The 16,216-nt window shown below is 40.7% G+C and overlaps 1 protein-coding gene across 4 annotated transcripts in view; it reads left to right on the top strand.

Annotated features, from left to right (window-relative positions):
• FRYL (FRY like transcription coactivator) overlaps window positions 1-16,216 on the top strand; it is a 248,447-nt gene that overhangs the window by 209,716 nt on the left and 22,515 nt on the right. For all 4 annotated transcript variants that reach the window (XM_082638429.1, XM_082638428.1, XM_082638427.1 and 1 more), the window contains 6 exons: window positions 3,474-3,671; window positions 6,435-6,596; window positions 6,782-6,856; window positions 7,196-7,372; window positions 11,171-11,374; window positions 14,069-14,236. In XM_082638429.1, coding sequence (XP_082494555.1) covers window positions 3,474-3,671; window positions 6,435-6,596; window positions 6,782-6,856; window positions 7,196-7,372; window positions 11,171-11,374; window positions 14,069-14,236 — 984 coding nt within the window. The remainder of the gene's footprint in view (window positions 1-3,473; window positions 3,672-6,434; window positions 6,597-6,781; window positions 6,857-7,195; window positions 7,373-11,170; window positions 11,375-14,068; window positions 14,237-16,216) is intronic.

Here is a 16,216-nt window from a genome sequence, read left to right as displayed (position 1 = left end):
CACGGGCCCAGCCGCTCCGCGGCATATGGGATCCTCCCAGACCGGGGCACGAACCCGTATCCCCTGCATCGGCAGGCGGACTCTCAACCACTGCGCCACCAGGGAGGCCCCAGATATTACTTTTAGAAACAGAAGAACTCTTTGAAGAGTCTGTATTTTAGAGTTGCTTTCTGTGTCTGGTAAAAGGTGCCAGATATTTAGAAAGTAGAAAATCAGACTTGGTTTAACTGTAAATGGCGACAAGTCAACTTGGTCTGTACTGAATTTCACTTTTGAACTATCTGTAAGAAAGACCTTGATCACAGTAGTTGAGAGTCCGCCTGCCAATGCAGGGGACACGGGTTCGTGCCCCGGTCCAGGAGGATCCCACATGCCATGGAGCGGCTGGGCCCGTGAGCTGTGGCCGCTGGGCCTGCGTGTCCGGAGCTTCTACTCTGCAACAGGAGAGGCCACGGCAGTGAGAGGCCCGCGTACCGCAAAAAAAAAAAAAAAAAAAGAAACGCCTTGATAAGCAGAGCAGTATTGTGGATACAACTGAGCAAACAGAGCGAACTCTTTGAGAGCCTTAACGGATTAATACTTTGTGTTTCTACTCCAGTGATACTGCATTCGCTAAAGCAAAATTTACAAATGGAAAAACTCATCTGCAATGAGCTTGTGTTCTTGTCCATTTCTGAAAGTAACACAACTGTATTAAAATGTTTTTCAGTATTTTTATTGGGTAATCTGGGTTATTTTTTAGATTCTCTTGAAAATCAGTGATTGCAAATATTAAAAAAAAAAACGTAGGTTTCTTTGGTAACCCTGTGTATCTTCTCTATTTTTATCTCTTAAGGAGCAAGGCTTCACCACTCAACAATTATATTTTTTTTCCTAAAGCACTTTTCTCTTTTTATTCCTTAAGGCTTAAAGAAGTTAACTCATCCGATATTTGCTGGATCACCCGCAGAAATACATAGCACATTGAATTACTAATTTATGAAACATAGATTCATTTCTTTTGTTCAGAACCACAAGCTTATATGCCCACTGGGCCAGCAAGTAACCATAAGAGGGCATAGATTTATGACTAAGTGAACTGCACATTCCTCATCTAAAAGGAACAGCATGACTAAGAACGGTTGCCATGTTGGAGTACAGGTCCACTGTGGCCAGAACTTCTAATTTTTCTTTTCTAATTTATAAAGAGAAGCTCAAAATCTGGGTTTTTCTTTAAAATCGCCTAATTTTAAAATGTCTCAAATTTCTTTTTATTTTTTAATTATTTTATTTTTAATTTATTTATGTTTTGGCTGCGTTGGGTCTTCTTTGCTGCGCGTGGGCTTTCTCTAGTTGTAGTGAGCGGGGGCTACTCATCGTTGCAGTGCACAGTCTTCTCATTGCAGTGGCTTCCTTTGTTGCGGAGCACGGGCTCTAGGCGCATGGGCTTTGGTAGTTGTGGAACGTGGGCTCAGTAGTTGTGGCTCGCGGGCTCTAGAGCACAGGCTCAGTAGTTGTGGCACACAGGCTTAGTTGCTCCACGGCATGTGGAATCTTCCTGGACCAGGGCTCGAACCCATGTCCCCTGCACTGGCAGGCGGATTCTTAACCACTGCGCCACCAGGGAAGCCCTTAAATTTATTTTTGAACGTTGGGTAAACCAAGGTTATATTTAGCTGACAGGTCATCCCAGTTAGTGACTTCTGCTTTATTCAAATATTAAACATTTTACATACTTGAACTCTTGATGATCTTTCACATTTAGAACACAAGTACCAATATAATTTATGGAAACATCTCTGAAGAGATTTTAGCATTTTGCAATGCCCAGGGCTCCTAATTATTTCCATAAGAAAAAAATGATGATGATTTTTACATAGTCTAACTTTGTTAAAGATAAACTGTTTTCTACAATGATGTGCTTAAAATGTCACAGTATCATGTGGACTTTTTTTTTTTTTTTTTGACTGCGTTGGGTCTTCGTTACTATGCGTGGGCTTTCCCTAGTTGCGGCGAGCAGGAGCTACTCTTCGTTGCAGTGTGTGTGCTTCTCATCGCGGTGGCTTTTCTTGTTGTGGAGCACAGGCTCTAGGTGCGCAGGCTTCAGTAGTTGTGGCTCATGGGCTTCAGTAGTTGTGGCGCACAGGCTCAGTAGTGTGGCTCACGGGCTCTAGAGCACAGGCTCAGTAGTCACGGGCTTAGTTGCTTCGCGGCACATGGGATCTTCCTGGACCAGGGCATGAACCTGTGTCCCCTGCATTGGCAGGCGAATTCTTAACCACTGTGCCACCAGGGAAGCCACATGTGGACATTTTTAATTACTAGTAATATTTTATGCTTTAGATGTCTTCATAGCAAGATGTTACTAGCTAAATTGGATAATTCAGTTCTGCCAAAGATTTTTCACTTCCTTTTTTAAGTAGTATTTCCCCTCTCTCAGAACTGCCAACTGTGAAACAATATGTATAATACAAGGTTGAAGTTTGATTTTGGTACCACAAGTAAGAAAAAAAGTCATTTTTATATGATTTTCAGTAAGCAGTAAAAAAAAAAAGTTCTAAATTTTTAATTAGACATTGATTCCTCTCCACATATACGTCTGTCATATAAATCATTCCTAAATTTTATTGGCAGAAATATACAAAACTAAAAGTAGAAGAATAACTCAAAAACATAGCCACCATATATAGGGGGAAAAGTTCACCCTATACAACTCAGGAATCACTGAGAGCATCGTTTTAGCGTAGCACTTATGCTTATTGTTTGGGGCTTGGGTCGTTAAGAAAAATCTAAAATTTTTTTAGTATTTTAATATTTTTATGTCTAAAAAGCATGCATCAAAAATTGTTTATCTCGGGCTTCCCTGGTGGCGCAGTGGTTGAGAGTCCGCCTGCCGATGCAGGGGACACAGGTTCGTGCCCCGGTCCGGGAAGATCCCACATGCCGTGGAGCGGCTGGGCCCGTGAGCCATGGCCGCTGAGCCTGCGCGTCCGGAGCCTGTGCTCCGCAACAGGAGAGGCCACAACAGTGAGAGGCCCGCGTACCGCAAAACAAAAAAAACAAAAAAACAAAAAAATTGTTTATTTCCAAGACTTAAAACATTTAAAGTTTTAGAGTCTTAAAGCCATATACTTCATTCATCTAGAAAGTTCACATACATTATACAACCCCTTTGTTTACCCCAACTGCCAGATTACTGTATTAGACTTTCTCAACCAATAATATTTATAAAGCACTTATTGGGAAAAATGCAAAATATTCTGAGTTGGTAGCATTATTATATGTACAATATCTCATAAATTTAACAGTACAAATAATAACTTATTTTCTTTCCTTTTGTAACTCAGACCCTCTGTTAGGGACCTCAAAGTAAAAATGAATAATTTATAAGGAGTTCTTGTAGAAATAATATTTTCATTGCCTACAGTGTACACTAAGTTTTTGTTCTTAGTTAAATATGTCTATTAAATTTGTCTATTATTTTTTGAAACCAGAGTCCTTACTGGAAGGAAGCCCTTAACATCTTAAAACTGGTGGTGTCTCGCTCGGCAAGCCTTGTCGTGCCCAACGATATCCCCAGGACCTACGGAGGAGATACAGGTTCTCCTGAAATATCCTTCACTAAAATTTTTAATAACGTCTCTAAGGAGTTGCCTGGGAAGACCTTAGATTTTCATTTTGATATATCTGAGGTAAGATGCTCAGAGATTGATAAAGGTGCTCTATTAGAAATTTTCATTTCTTCATTTATTCATTCTGTCATTCAGCAAGCATTGATTGAGCTCATACTCAGCAGTAGATGCTGTGACAGGTGTCATGAAAATGGGGTGGGAGTGGGGAGAAGGCCTATAGCCTCTTGGGGAGATAGGCAAATAAACATTGTGATAAGTGCTTTGACTGGAAGTAGGTTTGAAGTTCTATAGGAATATATAGCATGTACATATAACCTGATCTGAGCTGAATGTTGAGAGATAAGTAAACCTAGACAGGTATATATGGAAGTCTGGAGAGGGGGGAGTAATCCAAGAAAAAGCAGCATGTGTGAATGAAGGCTTGTAAGTGTGAGAAAGCACGGCGCTCTGGAAACTTCCATCCAATTAGTGTGGCCTACCCTGAGCACGGAGTACAGAGGATGGAGGTATAGAGTGGGATGAGAGAGGAAGCTGAAGGCATAGGGAGCCGCAAGGTCACCGGCATCTTGTCTGATGAGATGGCTTTCTCTTGAAGCAGTAGGCGCTCTTAAAGGATTTTTAGCTGGAATAGGAAATATTAGGATTTGCATTTTAGGAAGATCACGCTGGCAACAGGATAGAAAATGGACCATGGAGGAGTGGGGTGGGAATTTTTAAGGAATCTGTTAGAGTAATTTGGGTAAAAGATAATGTTGGACTGTGTCCCTAGGCAACTGCAGAGGAAACAAAGAGGGAAAGGATGGTTTTCAAAAGTCTGAGGAAGTAATTGATGGGGTTTGATGGGAAGGAGAGGAGGTGCTAAGTAAGGAACAGACAAGGACAGTTGCTGTGACAACTTGGTGAGTGTTGGTACCTTTCAAAGGGGATGGAAATGCAGGGAGAACAGGTATTAGCAGGGAAGGAGGGCATGATGAGCTCAGTCTCGGGTATACTGGCTCCGAAGAGACCAAAAAACATACTGATGGAGGTGCTAATTACCTAAAGAGATCTGAAGTTTTAGAGGAAAACTTGGGCAGAAGGAAAAAGTTTAAGGGTTTTCAGTGTCATATAGGTGGATGGTTGAAATCATGGAAGGAAAAATGAGGCTAAAATAAACTGAGATTTGAGAAGCCCTACATTTTAGGGCTAGATTGAGGCAAGGCCCCCCAGTCCAGAGGGAACCTGAACGCTGACTATGTTACATATTAATATCGATACAAATCTCATGCAAAGATTTTTTGACCCTTGCGGAGAGCATCAGTTTTGGTTTTTTTCCTCCAGAAACTCAGCCCACTCTTGTTGGCTTTGGTGCCATCGAAATGGTCTTTCACAAGCCAAGGCAGGAATTTTTCAAGAGAGAAGTTATTGATCAAGTATTGGGTGGGGGTGGGGGAGTTGAGAAAGATAACAGCTGAAGATCTACTCATGTTTTAATTGATTAGGATTATATAGATTAAAAAAATTTTTTGCAGTTTAGTCTTGGTCTTAGAATTTATCCAGAGCTTATTGGTTATTTTTTTAAGATAGAAAGTATGTTTACTGCCAATGTTTTGGTTTCTATCACCTGAGAATTTCTAACATGGAATACATAGAATGGGAATATGATAGAGAAACTGGGCTTTGCTGTTCTTCTGAGTCAGAAAATGATGGTGTCACAATTATTTTGTTTAAAACAGTGATATGAATCCTCAGAACATTTGATCTATATCACATAGTTAATTTCAATTTGTTTCATCAAAAAATTCCCAAGTACCTGCTCTGTGTGGGCTCTGGAGATATACTAGAGGAGCAGTGATGAGTCACACCCAGTCCAGGGACTCCCGAATAGCAGGGGGAGGGAGGCACAGAAACAATCACCATCACATGGTAAATGTCCAAGTATAATTACCCAGAGGTGGTGGTGGTATCAGCATAGGCCTCCTTGGAAGTCTGGAGGCAATGTTCAAAGTGATTAGGGGTTTGCTTGGTGCATGTTCTATGCAAAGGAGGTGACATGTGCCAACACATAGGTCCACAAAGGCACCATATGCTTGGGGAGCAAGTTTAGCTTTGCTGGAGTATGAAGTTCAGGAGGGAGTGGTGGAGGCTGAAGTTGGGGAGATAAGCAGGAACCAGATCATAAGGGGACTTGGGTGACATGCAAGTGAGCTTAAAATTATATTCAAATGCAAATTTGAGACACTTCACAAAGCCAAGTAAATACACATGTTTTGGATCATCCAAAGTTTGGGCTCATCATGGAATTTTACGGAAATAAATTTTGGAAATGTTATATATCAGATTTGCAGTAAGACATATGTAGATAGCTTTCTCTTTGAAGTTGTTACTTATGTTGAATATTTGCAAAAGCACCTTATTGAGGCACACAACATGCATCAAAAAAACACCAAAATATTAATAGACATTAAGTCTGAGTGGTGAGCTGACAGGTGATTTTTTAAAATAATTTTCATATTTTCTGAGCTTTCAAAGAGGACCTATTTTATAATCATGGGGGAAAAGGTGAAGATGGTAGTTTTTAAAGAAAGCAGATCTGTATTTAAAGTAGGAATAAGTTCTCCAATAATCTCCTCAGAGACTTGTTCTCAATAAAGTGAAATCTTATGATTAAAAAAAAAAGATATCATCATTACCTTTGATTTTTGTAGTATCTGCCTTACGCTAAGTAATCTTTCTCCTTATGCTGTTTTTTTTGGTTGTTTATAAAAAATGTCATTATAGATACACTTAACCCATTTATGTTGAATTATTTCAGTCAAACACTGGCATTTTGTTTCTGTGTAGACACCAATTATTGGAAATAAATATGGTGATCAGCATAGCGCAGCTGGAAGAAATGGGAAGCCGAAAGTGATTGCTGTAACAAGAAGCACTTCCTCAACTTCTTCTGGTTCTAATTCTAATGCCTTGGTTCCTGTTAGTTGGAAGAGGCCACAGTTATCACAGGTACATAAAAGTTCATAGAATAAGAACCTGCTGTATAAAAAATAAATAAATAAAATAAAATTTTGAAAAAAGATTTTAAAAAAAGTTCATAGAATAGAAGAATCCATTTTATTCTATGTATGAGAACTTAAGAATTTGTCTTATTTTATCAGGAATCGTAACGTTTGCATTTTCCTTCTCCTTAGCGAAGAACAAGAGAAAAGCTAATGAATGTGCTTTCTCTCTGTGGTCCAGAGTCTGGTCTTCCGAAGAATCCATCAGTGAGTAATCATGAAAACCTGTGTAAAGGTTTTAAACATCATGTTAGTCCATGAAGAAACAGAAATTACTGTCTCCTTGCTTGCCTTTTCTAACTTACCTTACTTACAGTGTTGACTAAGAATGAAAAAACTATTACTTGCCTTTCTGACACTTGGCCGCTATGCTAATCAAGCATACACCCAGTTAGACATTAGACCAAATTGAAGCTCTGAGCTCGTTGACAGATGAGGCCTGCAATGGCTCTTAGGGCACTGATGTCCCATATTCGGAGTGACAAAGCTGATGGATGGCCTTTTTCAGTTTTGTTTTGTTTTGCTTTGTTTTTGGCTGGGGGTCAGGTTGTATTTTCTTCTAATGAGGATTTGGAAGTCGGGGACCAACAGACTAGCCTCATTTCTGCAACAGAGGACATAATTCAAGAGGAAGAAGTAGCTGTGGAAGATAACAGCAGTGAACAACAGTTTGGCGTTTTTAAGGATTTTGACTTTTTAGATGTTGAGTTGGAAGATGCAGAGGTAAGGATATGGACTTTCTTTTCTAATATTTATAGAATAGTTGACAACTGCATGAAAACGAAGGATTTAACCACAGGATCTTTCCTGATTAAGGGCAGTGTAAGGTCAAAAGGTAAAAATCTAAACTGGGAACTAAACATGATTAGTACAGTTAGGCATAACAGAATAAGTCTGAAATAAAAGGAACATCTAATTTTTCATCTTTATATTTTAAAATATAGAGTAAAAATGGATTTCTTCGAAAGTATTTTTTTTAATTGAGGGTGCGCTTAGACTTAAATGTTTGCATGAATTATACAAATTAATGTGCAGCAGAATAGTAAAAATTACATTTAAATATATCAGACATGGGGAATTCCCTGGCAGTGCAGTGGTTAGGCTTCCACGCTTCCACTGCAGGGGGCACAGGTTCAATCCCTGGTCGGGGAACCAAGATCCTGAATGCCGAGCAGTGTGACCAAAAAAATTAAATTTAATTTAAAAAATAAAATAAAATTAGTTATTTTTTAAAAAATTATCAGACAACTTGAAAGAAGGTGGCCCTGAAACTAAATTGACGATTAAGGCGCCTTTGGCTCTCTTCTAGAACACTTTCCTATGGCTGAGATTCTGCCTATGACATTGATCATCATTTTCTTCTTTAGGTTGGAGCCAGCTCTCTCAAATGCCTCATTTCATTCAATACCAAGGACTTTGTCCTTGATATTGACTCCGTTTAGAGAAAGTTGATAGTTGTGTCAGTTTAGATGCTTCCTAAATGGAAAATCCAACTCAGAAAGTAGATTTACGCTCCCAGAACTGAGCTAGCCCAGAGTTAGAGCTTATTTTAGATAAGGCTCAGTGAGGTTTCAGGCTGTTTCTCTGCAGTTCTGTAGGCTCTGCCTTTCTCTGCAAGTCAGCTTCACCTCAGACGATCTTGGTTATGTCCACACACAGCAGTGTCAAGAGGAAGCAGGGGTCACTTCCAGAAATGCTCTCATGAAAGTAAAGAAGTTACTCTCTGAATGCTTTTAGCACACTTCTTGTCACATCTCATTGGCCCAAGTTGGGACATTTGCCAATTTCTAAACCAATCATTGTGGCAAAGAGAATAGGATTGCCCATTGCCCTGGTTGTGTTAGGCTGTTCAGGGCCTATTCCTGTAGCTGATGTCAGTCCCCTAAACAACAGTCTCCTAAATCTGAAAAGTTTACATCAAACAGATCACAAAAATGTTCATTCTAAAATTGTTATAAATGTCTATCTTCAAGAGCCCCAAATGCCTTACTGTCAAGTATTCATACCGTGTCACTGATATATCTCTGTCCAAAGACATTAAAATCACTCATATAACTTGCATGCATTCATCAACCCTCTTGAAGGGATGTTTCCTTTGGCTCATATAGGTGAGGTGGAGGAATAAAACGTAATGGCTTCTGCCATGTCATACCGTTAGCTGTTGACAGGAAGCCAGTTTAGGGAGGTCCTCCTGTGTGCTTCGGCGCCCCAGGCCCCCCACCCCTGCAGATATGAGGGTATGACCGTGGTGCCTCAGAGATCAGCAGATGCCCTTACACTGGCTGAGGGGCGGCACAGGCTCCTATGTCATAGTTCGCCATATTCCCAAAGACACCACTGGACAGGTTCACAGGAGCCCAAGAACAAGTATTGTTCAGCATCTTGTAGGGCAGTGGCTTTTAAACATTTTTTTTTTTGAGCTGTGGCCATTGCTAGTACATTTTATATCACATCCAAGTGTATCTATATGGACGCACCTTTAAAATAAAAGTTTCAAGAATATGCATCCTTACTCTATGCTATGCACAGTGATATTTTCTATTCCTTTCATTTCAGTTTTTTTTTTTTAAAAAAAAGAGCAGGTCACCAGCCTCTAAAATTGATGTCGCTCCCACAGTTTGAAAAACATGTTGTAGGAAATTGGACATACTTTCACAGTCAGGCAAGGAAGTGTGGTGGGTACAAGAGACCTGCTGACCTACCTCACGGGCATGAGCCACTTCTAAATTCTTCTGTAATTACTTGCTTTTTTCAGTGCAGAATTTAGAATCTCTAAAGGCTGGCTCTTGACATTTTTGTAACGGTCAGGTTCTTTCTTTTTGTTTGCCTTTTTTTTTTTTTTTAAAGAACACTGTAAATGCTTTCAGGTTCATCCAGTACTCTAAAATGTCCATAGTAATGAATATAACTTTTGAATAGAACCTTAGAAGGAATTAAAGATGCTTATTGTAGTTCTATCTTTCATACAAGTCACAGTAATTTGGGGAGCATGGTGCTAATTTATGCCTCATAATTAGGCCAAATCAAATGATAGAGCTTTTCTAAAACCTAAAGATAGTCCTGCTTCCAACAAGGTAACAGGAAGTACTTTGCTGCAAAACAGACTTAACTGCTAATGAAACTTCTAAAATATCCCCCAACCTTGAAAGCCCACAGTGTGTATTCATTCATTCACCAGATATATATCAAGGGCTGTTGCCATTATTATGTGTTCTGCTACATCGCAATATTTGAAATGATATGTTCTAGGAAGGTGGCTTTCAAACTCTGACCTGCAGAGCCTTAGGGCTTCTAGATACCTGAGAAATAGGGAAAGATCCAAGGACTCCTGGCCACCTTTTTCAACCAGAGCAGCCCTGGTTTTGTTCATCAGTTTTGCACAGTTGATTTCTGTCGTAAATTTCATTTGACATGAGTATTCCTCTGCTTTATTAAAAAAAAAAAAAATCTGAAAACCTCTATTCTGGACAATCCCTCTTGAGTAAAGGAATACACATAAGTCATATTTTGCTAGCCAACACACTGTAATTTGTCATCAGGGCTTAAGAAAGAGGAGCATAAGAGTTATATCCTTACAAAAGGAGGATCAGCTTGGAATAACAGAAACGTTAACTTATATAAATCCATAAGTGGGGCGAAATAGAAATTTGTCTTATTTCCTATTGACCTTTTGAGATTGGCAAAGGTTACGTTTTGATAACTATAATCTTGATTTTAAACTACTTTGTAGCAAAAAATGACCATTGGGTTTAGCCAGAACCATGCTACAATCTAAAATAATTGTGAACCTGTATGTTGTCAACTGAATGTGGGTATTTTAAGTCAGTTTTACATTGTATCCAGCATTAAATCTATGTAAATTTTGAAGATTTTCCTAAAGTTTGTGTTGCCAAAGTGTATCATAGAAATGTTGTTTTAAGTGTCTGTCTCTGACTTTTTCACAATATATTTTGCATAAAAAAGTAGTTTGAATCACATGTTGGCTTCCTGCACAAAGCTTAATCCAGAGCTTGAATCAGTCTTTGGGTTTGAGAAATCACAAAGAGTTTTCCCCAAAAGTGTAGTGTATATTTACATGTTTGTCTTCGTTCTTTCTAATTCTGTGTGTTTTCCTTTTTGCTAACCAGGAGCTGCAGGTAAGTTGCAGCCTGGTGTTGTGGATTGTTTATTTGTTGTCATCTGTGATGTATTTGTCTTCCTTGTGGTCTCATCTGTGTTTGTGTATTAGAATAGAAATGGCCTAGGTAGTAGATTTAGTTGGTCCCCAGTAATATAAGATAGAAAGTCAAGAGAATTCTTTAGTTAAAACAGGGCATTGACCAAATATTTTGATCCCTTTAAATATTATAAATATTGAATGATGTTTTAAAAGTTTCAAGAAATTGAAGGGCTGATTGAAACTCTGCTTATGATGATGCATTAAGTATTTCTCATCTTGGTGTATGTTTTCCTGCTGTATTACCTTTTCTATATTTATAAGCATGTATTTGAGGTCTTAGAAACGATGTCTTGCTTTTCCAGGGTGAAAGCATGGACAATTTCAACTGGGGAGTCCGCAGGCGCTCACTGGACAGTATTGACAAAGGGGACACACCATCCCTCCAGGAGTACCAGTGTTCCAGCAGCACCCCCAGCCTGAACCTGACAAACCAGGAGGATACGGACGAGTCCTCAGAAGAAGAAGCAGCACTCACAGCAAGCCAGATACTCTCACGCACGCAGATGGTACAGTGACCTTTTCGTACAGTGACAGCTGGCCTCCTTTCTCCTAACTTCCAACTTAGTAATTACTGTTTCTCTACATTGTGATTTTCATTTCAGTGCGGGTGAAATGCACACACTGAGATGAAAATACAAAATTGTAGCCGCAATGCAGTGTTCCATTATTCATAACAGAACTAACATTCGATACTGTGTGCCGCTTAGCCGCTGAGACGTATGTTCTATTGCTTCTCTCCTAGTAACAGTGAGTTGTGCTGGGCACTTTTAGAGGCCCTCGCCTTGAATGATACATGTTTTGGTATCGGTGTGAGCGCCAGCGCTGCTTAATTCTCCACCTGCTTTTCTTTCCTTGTCAGCGTGGAAAGATGGAGCACAGCTTTGCTCTCTTTGCAAGATCAGGTCAGTTATATGGAGGTTCTGACTCGTATTCCAAGGGCGAGATGGCAGATATTCAGAGAGAGAGAGACAGAGACAGATGAGAAAATGAAGGCTGCAGGAGTAGTCTGTCCGTTCAGAAATGTGGACTAAGGGGAGCACCGAACACGAAGTGGTAGCTGGTTTGGAACTTGAAGACGGCAAAACAAGGAGAGAGAAGGGGTGTGGATTAGCCACCGTGGCCCACGTGATGAGGAGTCAGCTAGTGAAGACCAGGCGGCAGCTACAGTTACAGCGCCCTTGCGTGAGGGCCCTTCACACGCCTCTCTTTAATCGGGCCCGTGTGCATCACACTCGGTCTGCTGGTAAAGCTCTGGCAGTGCTGTTGAGTGCCGGGCTGAGTTGGCTTTAGACAGTGAACATGCACAGTTGTCAGCTTGTGGTTGGCTTCCTGTCACGTCTCCTGTTTTGGCATCTCACCGTTACCCCAGGATGTCTTTCCACTAACTCCCTATCACGTCCTAAGTGATAAGGTGTTGCTGATAACAGTAGCAGTAGTTACCACTCGCTGAGTGTTTGAGATTCATCAGGCCCTGGGCAAGGTGTTTTACGTGGATTAGTCACTGTAACTCTCCCCCCACCCACACAAGCTAAGTATGGTTACAGCAGTTCTGTGGATTAAGTGACTTGTCCCAGGACACACAGCTAGTAAGTGCATTTGAGCCAGGCGGTCTGCATGCCACCTAAAGGACGGTCTCCTCCAGGGACTGTGCGCATTTAAAGGAACAGTGAGTTGCTGTAGCAGCGACTCAATGAAGAAGGCCCAGGCTCTCCCTGGAGCCAGACTAGAGGCTCAGAGGCTGGCATCGTGCCACCAACCTGCTGTGTAATTGCGGTCGTTACCTACCCTCTCCCAATAGTACCTGCAGTACCTGCCTCCTGGGAATTTCATGGGGAGGACAGTATAGTAAGTGCTTAACAAAGGTTAGCTCCCATGAGAGCCTCAGGGCAGAACTGACTGTCTCCTTAGAAGGCCGACCCTAGTCATAGTGGTAGTGAAATTAAAAAAGAGTTTGAAGCTGATTCCTCCTCACAGGGAAAAAAAAAATTAGTTTTTGCCTTTATCTATTCTGAATCATGAACTTGATTTTTCTTACGTCAAATATTGGCCGTTAAAAATGTATAACCCTGCATGGGCAGAAATTGAGACACAGATGTAGAGAACAAACGTATGGACACCAAGCGGGGGAAAGTGGCGGGAGGGGGGGGGTGGTGTGATGAACTGGGAGATTGGGATTGACATGTATACATTAATATGTATAAAATGGATAACCAATAAGAACCTGCTATATAAAAAAAACTAAATTAAATTTTTAAAAAGAAAAAAAGTGTATCTAAATATTAAATAAAATGTATACTTTTAAAAAGTTCAAAAAAATAAAATAAAATCATAATCACAGTACCATTTCACACCTAAAAAATAATTCCTAAAAAAAAATGTATAACCCCACTTAAAAGAGGAAAAACTGTAATATTTTCTTAGAACATAAACCCACTGAGGCTGGCCTGCCATTACAACTTTATTGTCCTAATTCTTTACGTCTTGCTGAAGTTTTGTGGTATTGATTTTTGCTTAAATAAGTGAATGGCCAGTTCAGACTTATGTGCCTGCTTCCCAGTTAATAACGCTGCTTCTTGAGAATCCAGAGTGTTTGGTGCCAAAGCCACGGGGGAGGTGAAAGCGCCCCCTTCACGAGTCCTCAGACCAACTGCAAGCCCGAGACGTCACTGTAAAAATAAGAATTTTAGGGCTTCCCTGGTGGTGCAGTGGTTGAGAGTCCGCCTGCCGATGCAGGGGACATGGGTTCGTGCCCCGGTCCGGGAAGATCCCACATGCCGCGGAGCGGCTGGGCCCGTGAGCCATGGCTGCTGAGCCTGCGCGTACGGAGCCTGTGCTCCGCAATGGGAGAGGCCACAACAGTGAGAGGCCCGCATACCACAAAAAATAATAATAAAAAAATAAGAATTTTAGGTCAAGATTAACACAGTCACAAGGAGCTCTTTCACTTTGGTAGTTTTTATTTAGCAAAGTTTAACCCTTGTTAACGGCTACTTCATTTCTGCTGATGGGTTAGTTGCTTGCATTCACAGCACCAATTCTGGCATAGACTGAAATGAGGGGAAAAAGTAATTTTAGGAAGTCGAAGAAGCTCTTTATAACTATGGCCCCAGAATGTCTTACAACATAGAATGTTTCTTGTGGCCTTTGTGACCATCACTGACTCATAAATGAATTCCTTATTTTACTATCTCTCCTTTTAGTTAAACAATGATTCTGCTGCAGATGAAACCATGCCAGACCATCCTGATTTACTTCTTCAGTCTCAAGATTCCACGGGCAGCATCTCAACAGAAGAAGTGCTGCAAATCAGAGATGAGACCCCAAGTTTGGAAGCTTCTCTAGATAATGCTAACAGCCAGCTGCCTGAGGTGGGGAGACATGGGGGCTGGTGCATGGCCAATCTGGGCTCTTTTTAGCAATCTGTTATACCCCTTGCTTTTCTCTTGAAAGAGTTTTCATCTGATACGCTAATTATTTGATTTGTTACCAGTATTTCTAACCTGTTGGTTAAGTGATATAGTCTAAGTGAAATAGTCAGATCTGATGATTGGAAAAAAAAAAAACAACATTGATAGATTAAGGAAATGACCTACAGGTTAAAAATAACCCTGAGTGTTTTTAATGAGCATTTTGTGCTGCAGAATGTGATTAGGTTAATGTACAGGCGCTTCTCTGGGGATGGGGAGCATCTTCTGTGGCAATGTGCCTTCTTTGAAGGACCGCTTTTGTTTTTTCTTCTCCTTTTGCTTTGTATTTGGGTTTTTGTGATTGGTGCTATAATTGGGATGAAAACCTCAGGCCAGCTGTGTTGGCAGTTGGTTAAAATGAAACCTTTTGGAAAGATTTTGCAACTACTAGTATTATGTTGTTTGGAAAGGCCTGTGAGAAGTAAGCCAGATTCCAAGCTAATGACTGACCAAAAATAAGTAAGTATTAGTTTTCTTAGTTTGTTTGTTTTTTTTTAAGATTATTACAGATATTTTTAAAACTGTAATTGCTATAGCTCTCTCATATATGCTATTATGCCTTGGTATTAGGAAAATACTATATTTTTTTCAGTGTTAACCAAATTAATGTAGTTATTAGATCTAGACCAATCTAGTTGTTAGATCTTATTATCTGAGTAAGTTGAAATCTCATGTTCTTATTACACTGACAATGTATTGTAGATCTTTACAGTAAGCAGATATATTTTGAAATGAAGGCATTTGGGGAGTTTTTAAAATGCTCATATTAGTACGGCTGAAGTTTAGGTAATTCAATTCAACAAATTTTTATTGAGATTTACTAGATGCTGGGCATTCCATTAGGTGCTAGAAAGATGAATAAGACATTACCCTGTCCTCAGAGTGTCCACTGTCTATTAAGGGAGACAGAGATGGTTTAAAAAAGCGGGGGGGCATTACATGCCAATATGAGAAACTCAGTAATAGACATGCTCAAAGCTTTGTGAACACTCAAAGGACAACCTATCAACTGTGCATTAAGGGTGATGGTGGCAAAGGATGGGCTTCGTGGTGATTGAGACTTTGCAGGCAGAGGGGCATCATGCAGAAAGACGTGGCCATGTGAAATAACATGGTATGTGCAGGCAGCAGCAGTGGGAGAGATGGACGAGTCTAAGACATGCTGGGTCCCACAGGCCGTGCTAAAGACACACTTTACCTTGAGATGATAGGAAGTCATGAATTTTCATTCTTCCCAGAGATGCCTGTTATGTGACAAGCCCTGTACCAGATACCGACGTGGGAATACGGGGCACACAGGCAGTCAGACATTTAAGCAATATTTATTTACTGAGCCCCTGCCGTGTGCTGGGCGCTGTCCTAGGCCCTGGGCATATGGCACCGCGTGAAACAGGCCAAGGCTCCTGGTTTATGGAGCTTAATTCTAGTAGGAGAGACACAATAAACAGGTAAAACAGATAAAACATAAATGATGTATCTGAAAGTGATCATCTTGCTATTCATACTAAGAAAATCTGACCGTAATGTGGACTTGGTAAGGGAGAGAGTTAGATAGGGCGGCATTTGAGGTGGAACAAGTGACGAGGAGCCAGCCCTTGAAGGTGTGGAGAAAGAATGTTCTGGGCCCAGGAAACAGGAGTGGAGAAGGCCCTGGTGTGTCTGATGAGCCAACAAGCCGGCCCTTGGGGCTGGAGCACGTGTACCTGAGAAAGGAGTTGGAGAGGAACTGGAGGGGCTGGGCGCTCTCGAGGGCAAGCTTAGAGGCCACACAGCAGGCAACCGTCGGAGGGTTTTCAGCAGAAGGATGACATGATCTGATTGTGTTTATTCTCTTCAATCTTGGCTTTTTCTGCGGCAAAGGGAAAGTTGGTTCCAGTACCT

The sequence above is a fragment of the Mesoplodon mirus genome (assembly GCF_964341445.2).
Source record: "Mesoplodon mirus genome assembly, chromosome: 2".
Lineage (NCBI taxonomy): Eukaryota > Metazoa > Chordata > Mammalia > Artiodactyla > Ziphiidae > Mesoplodon > Mesoplodon mirus.
This window is presented reverse-complemented; position numbering and strand designations above follow the sequence as displayed.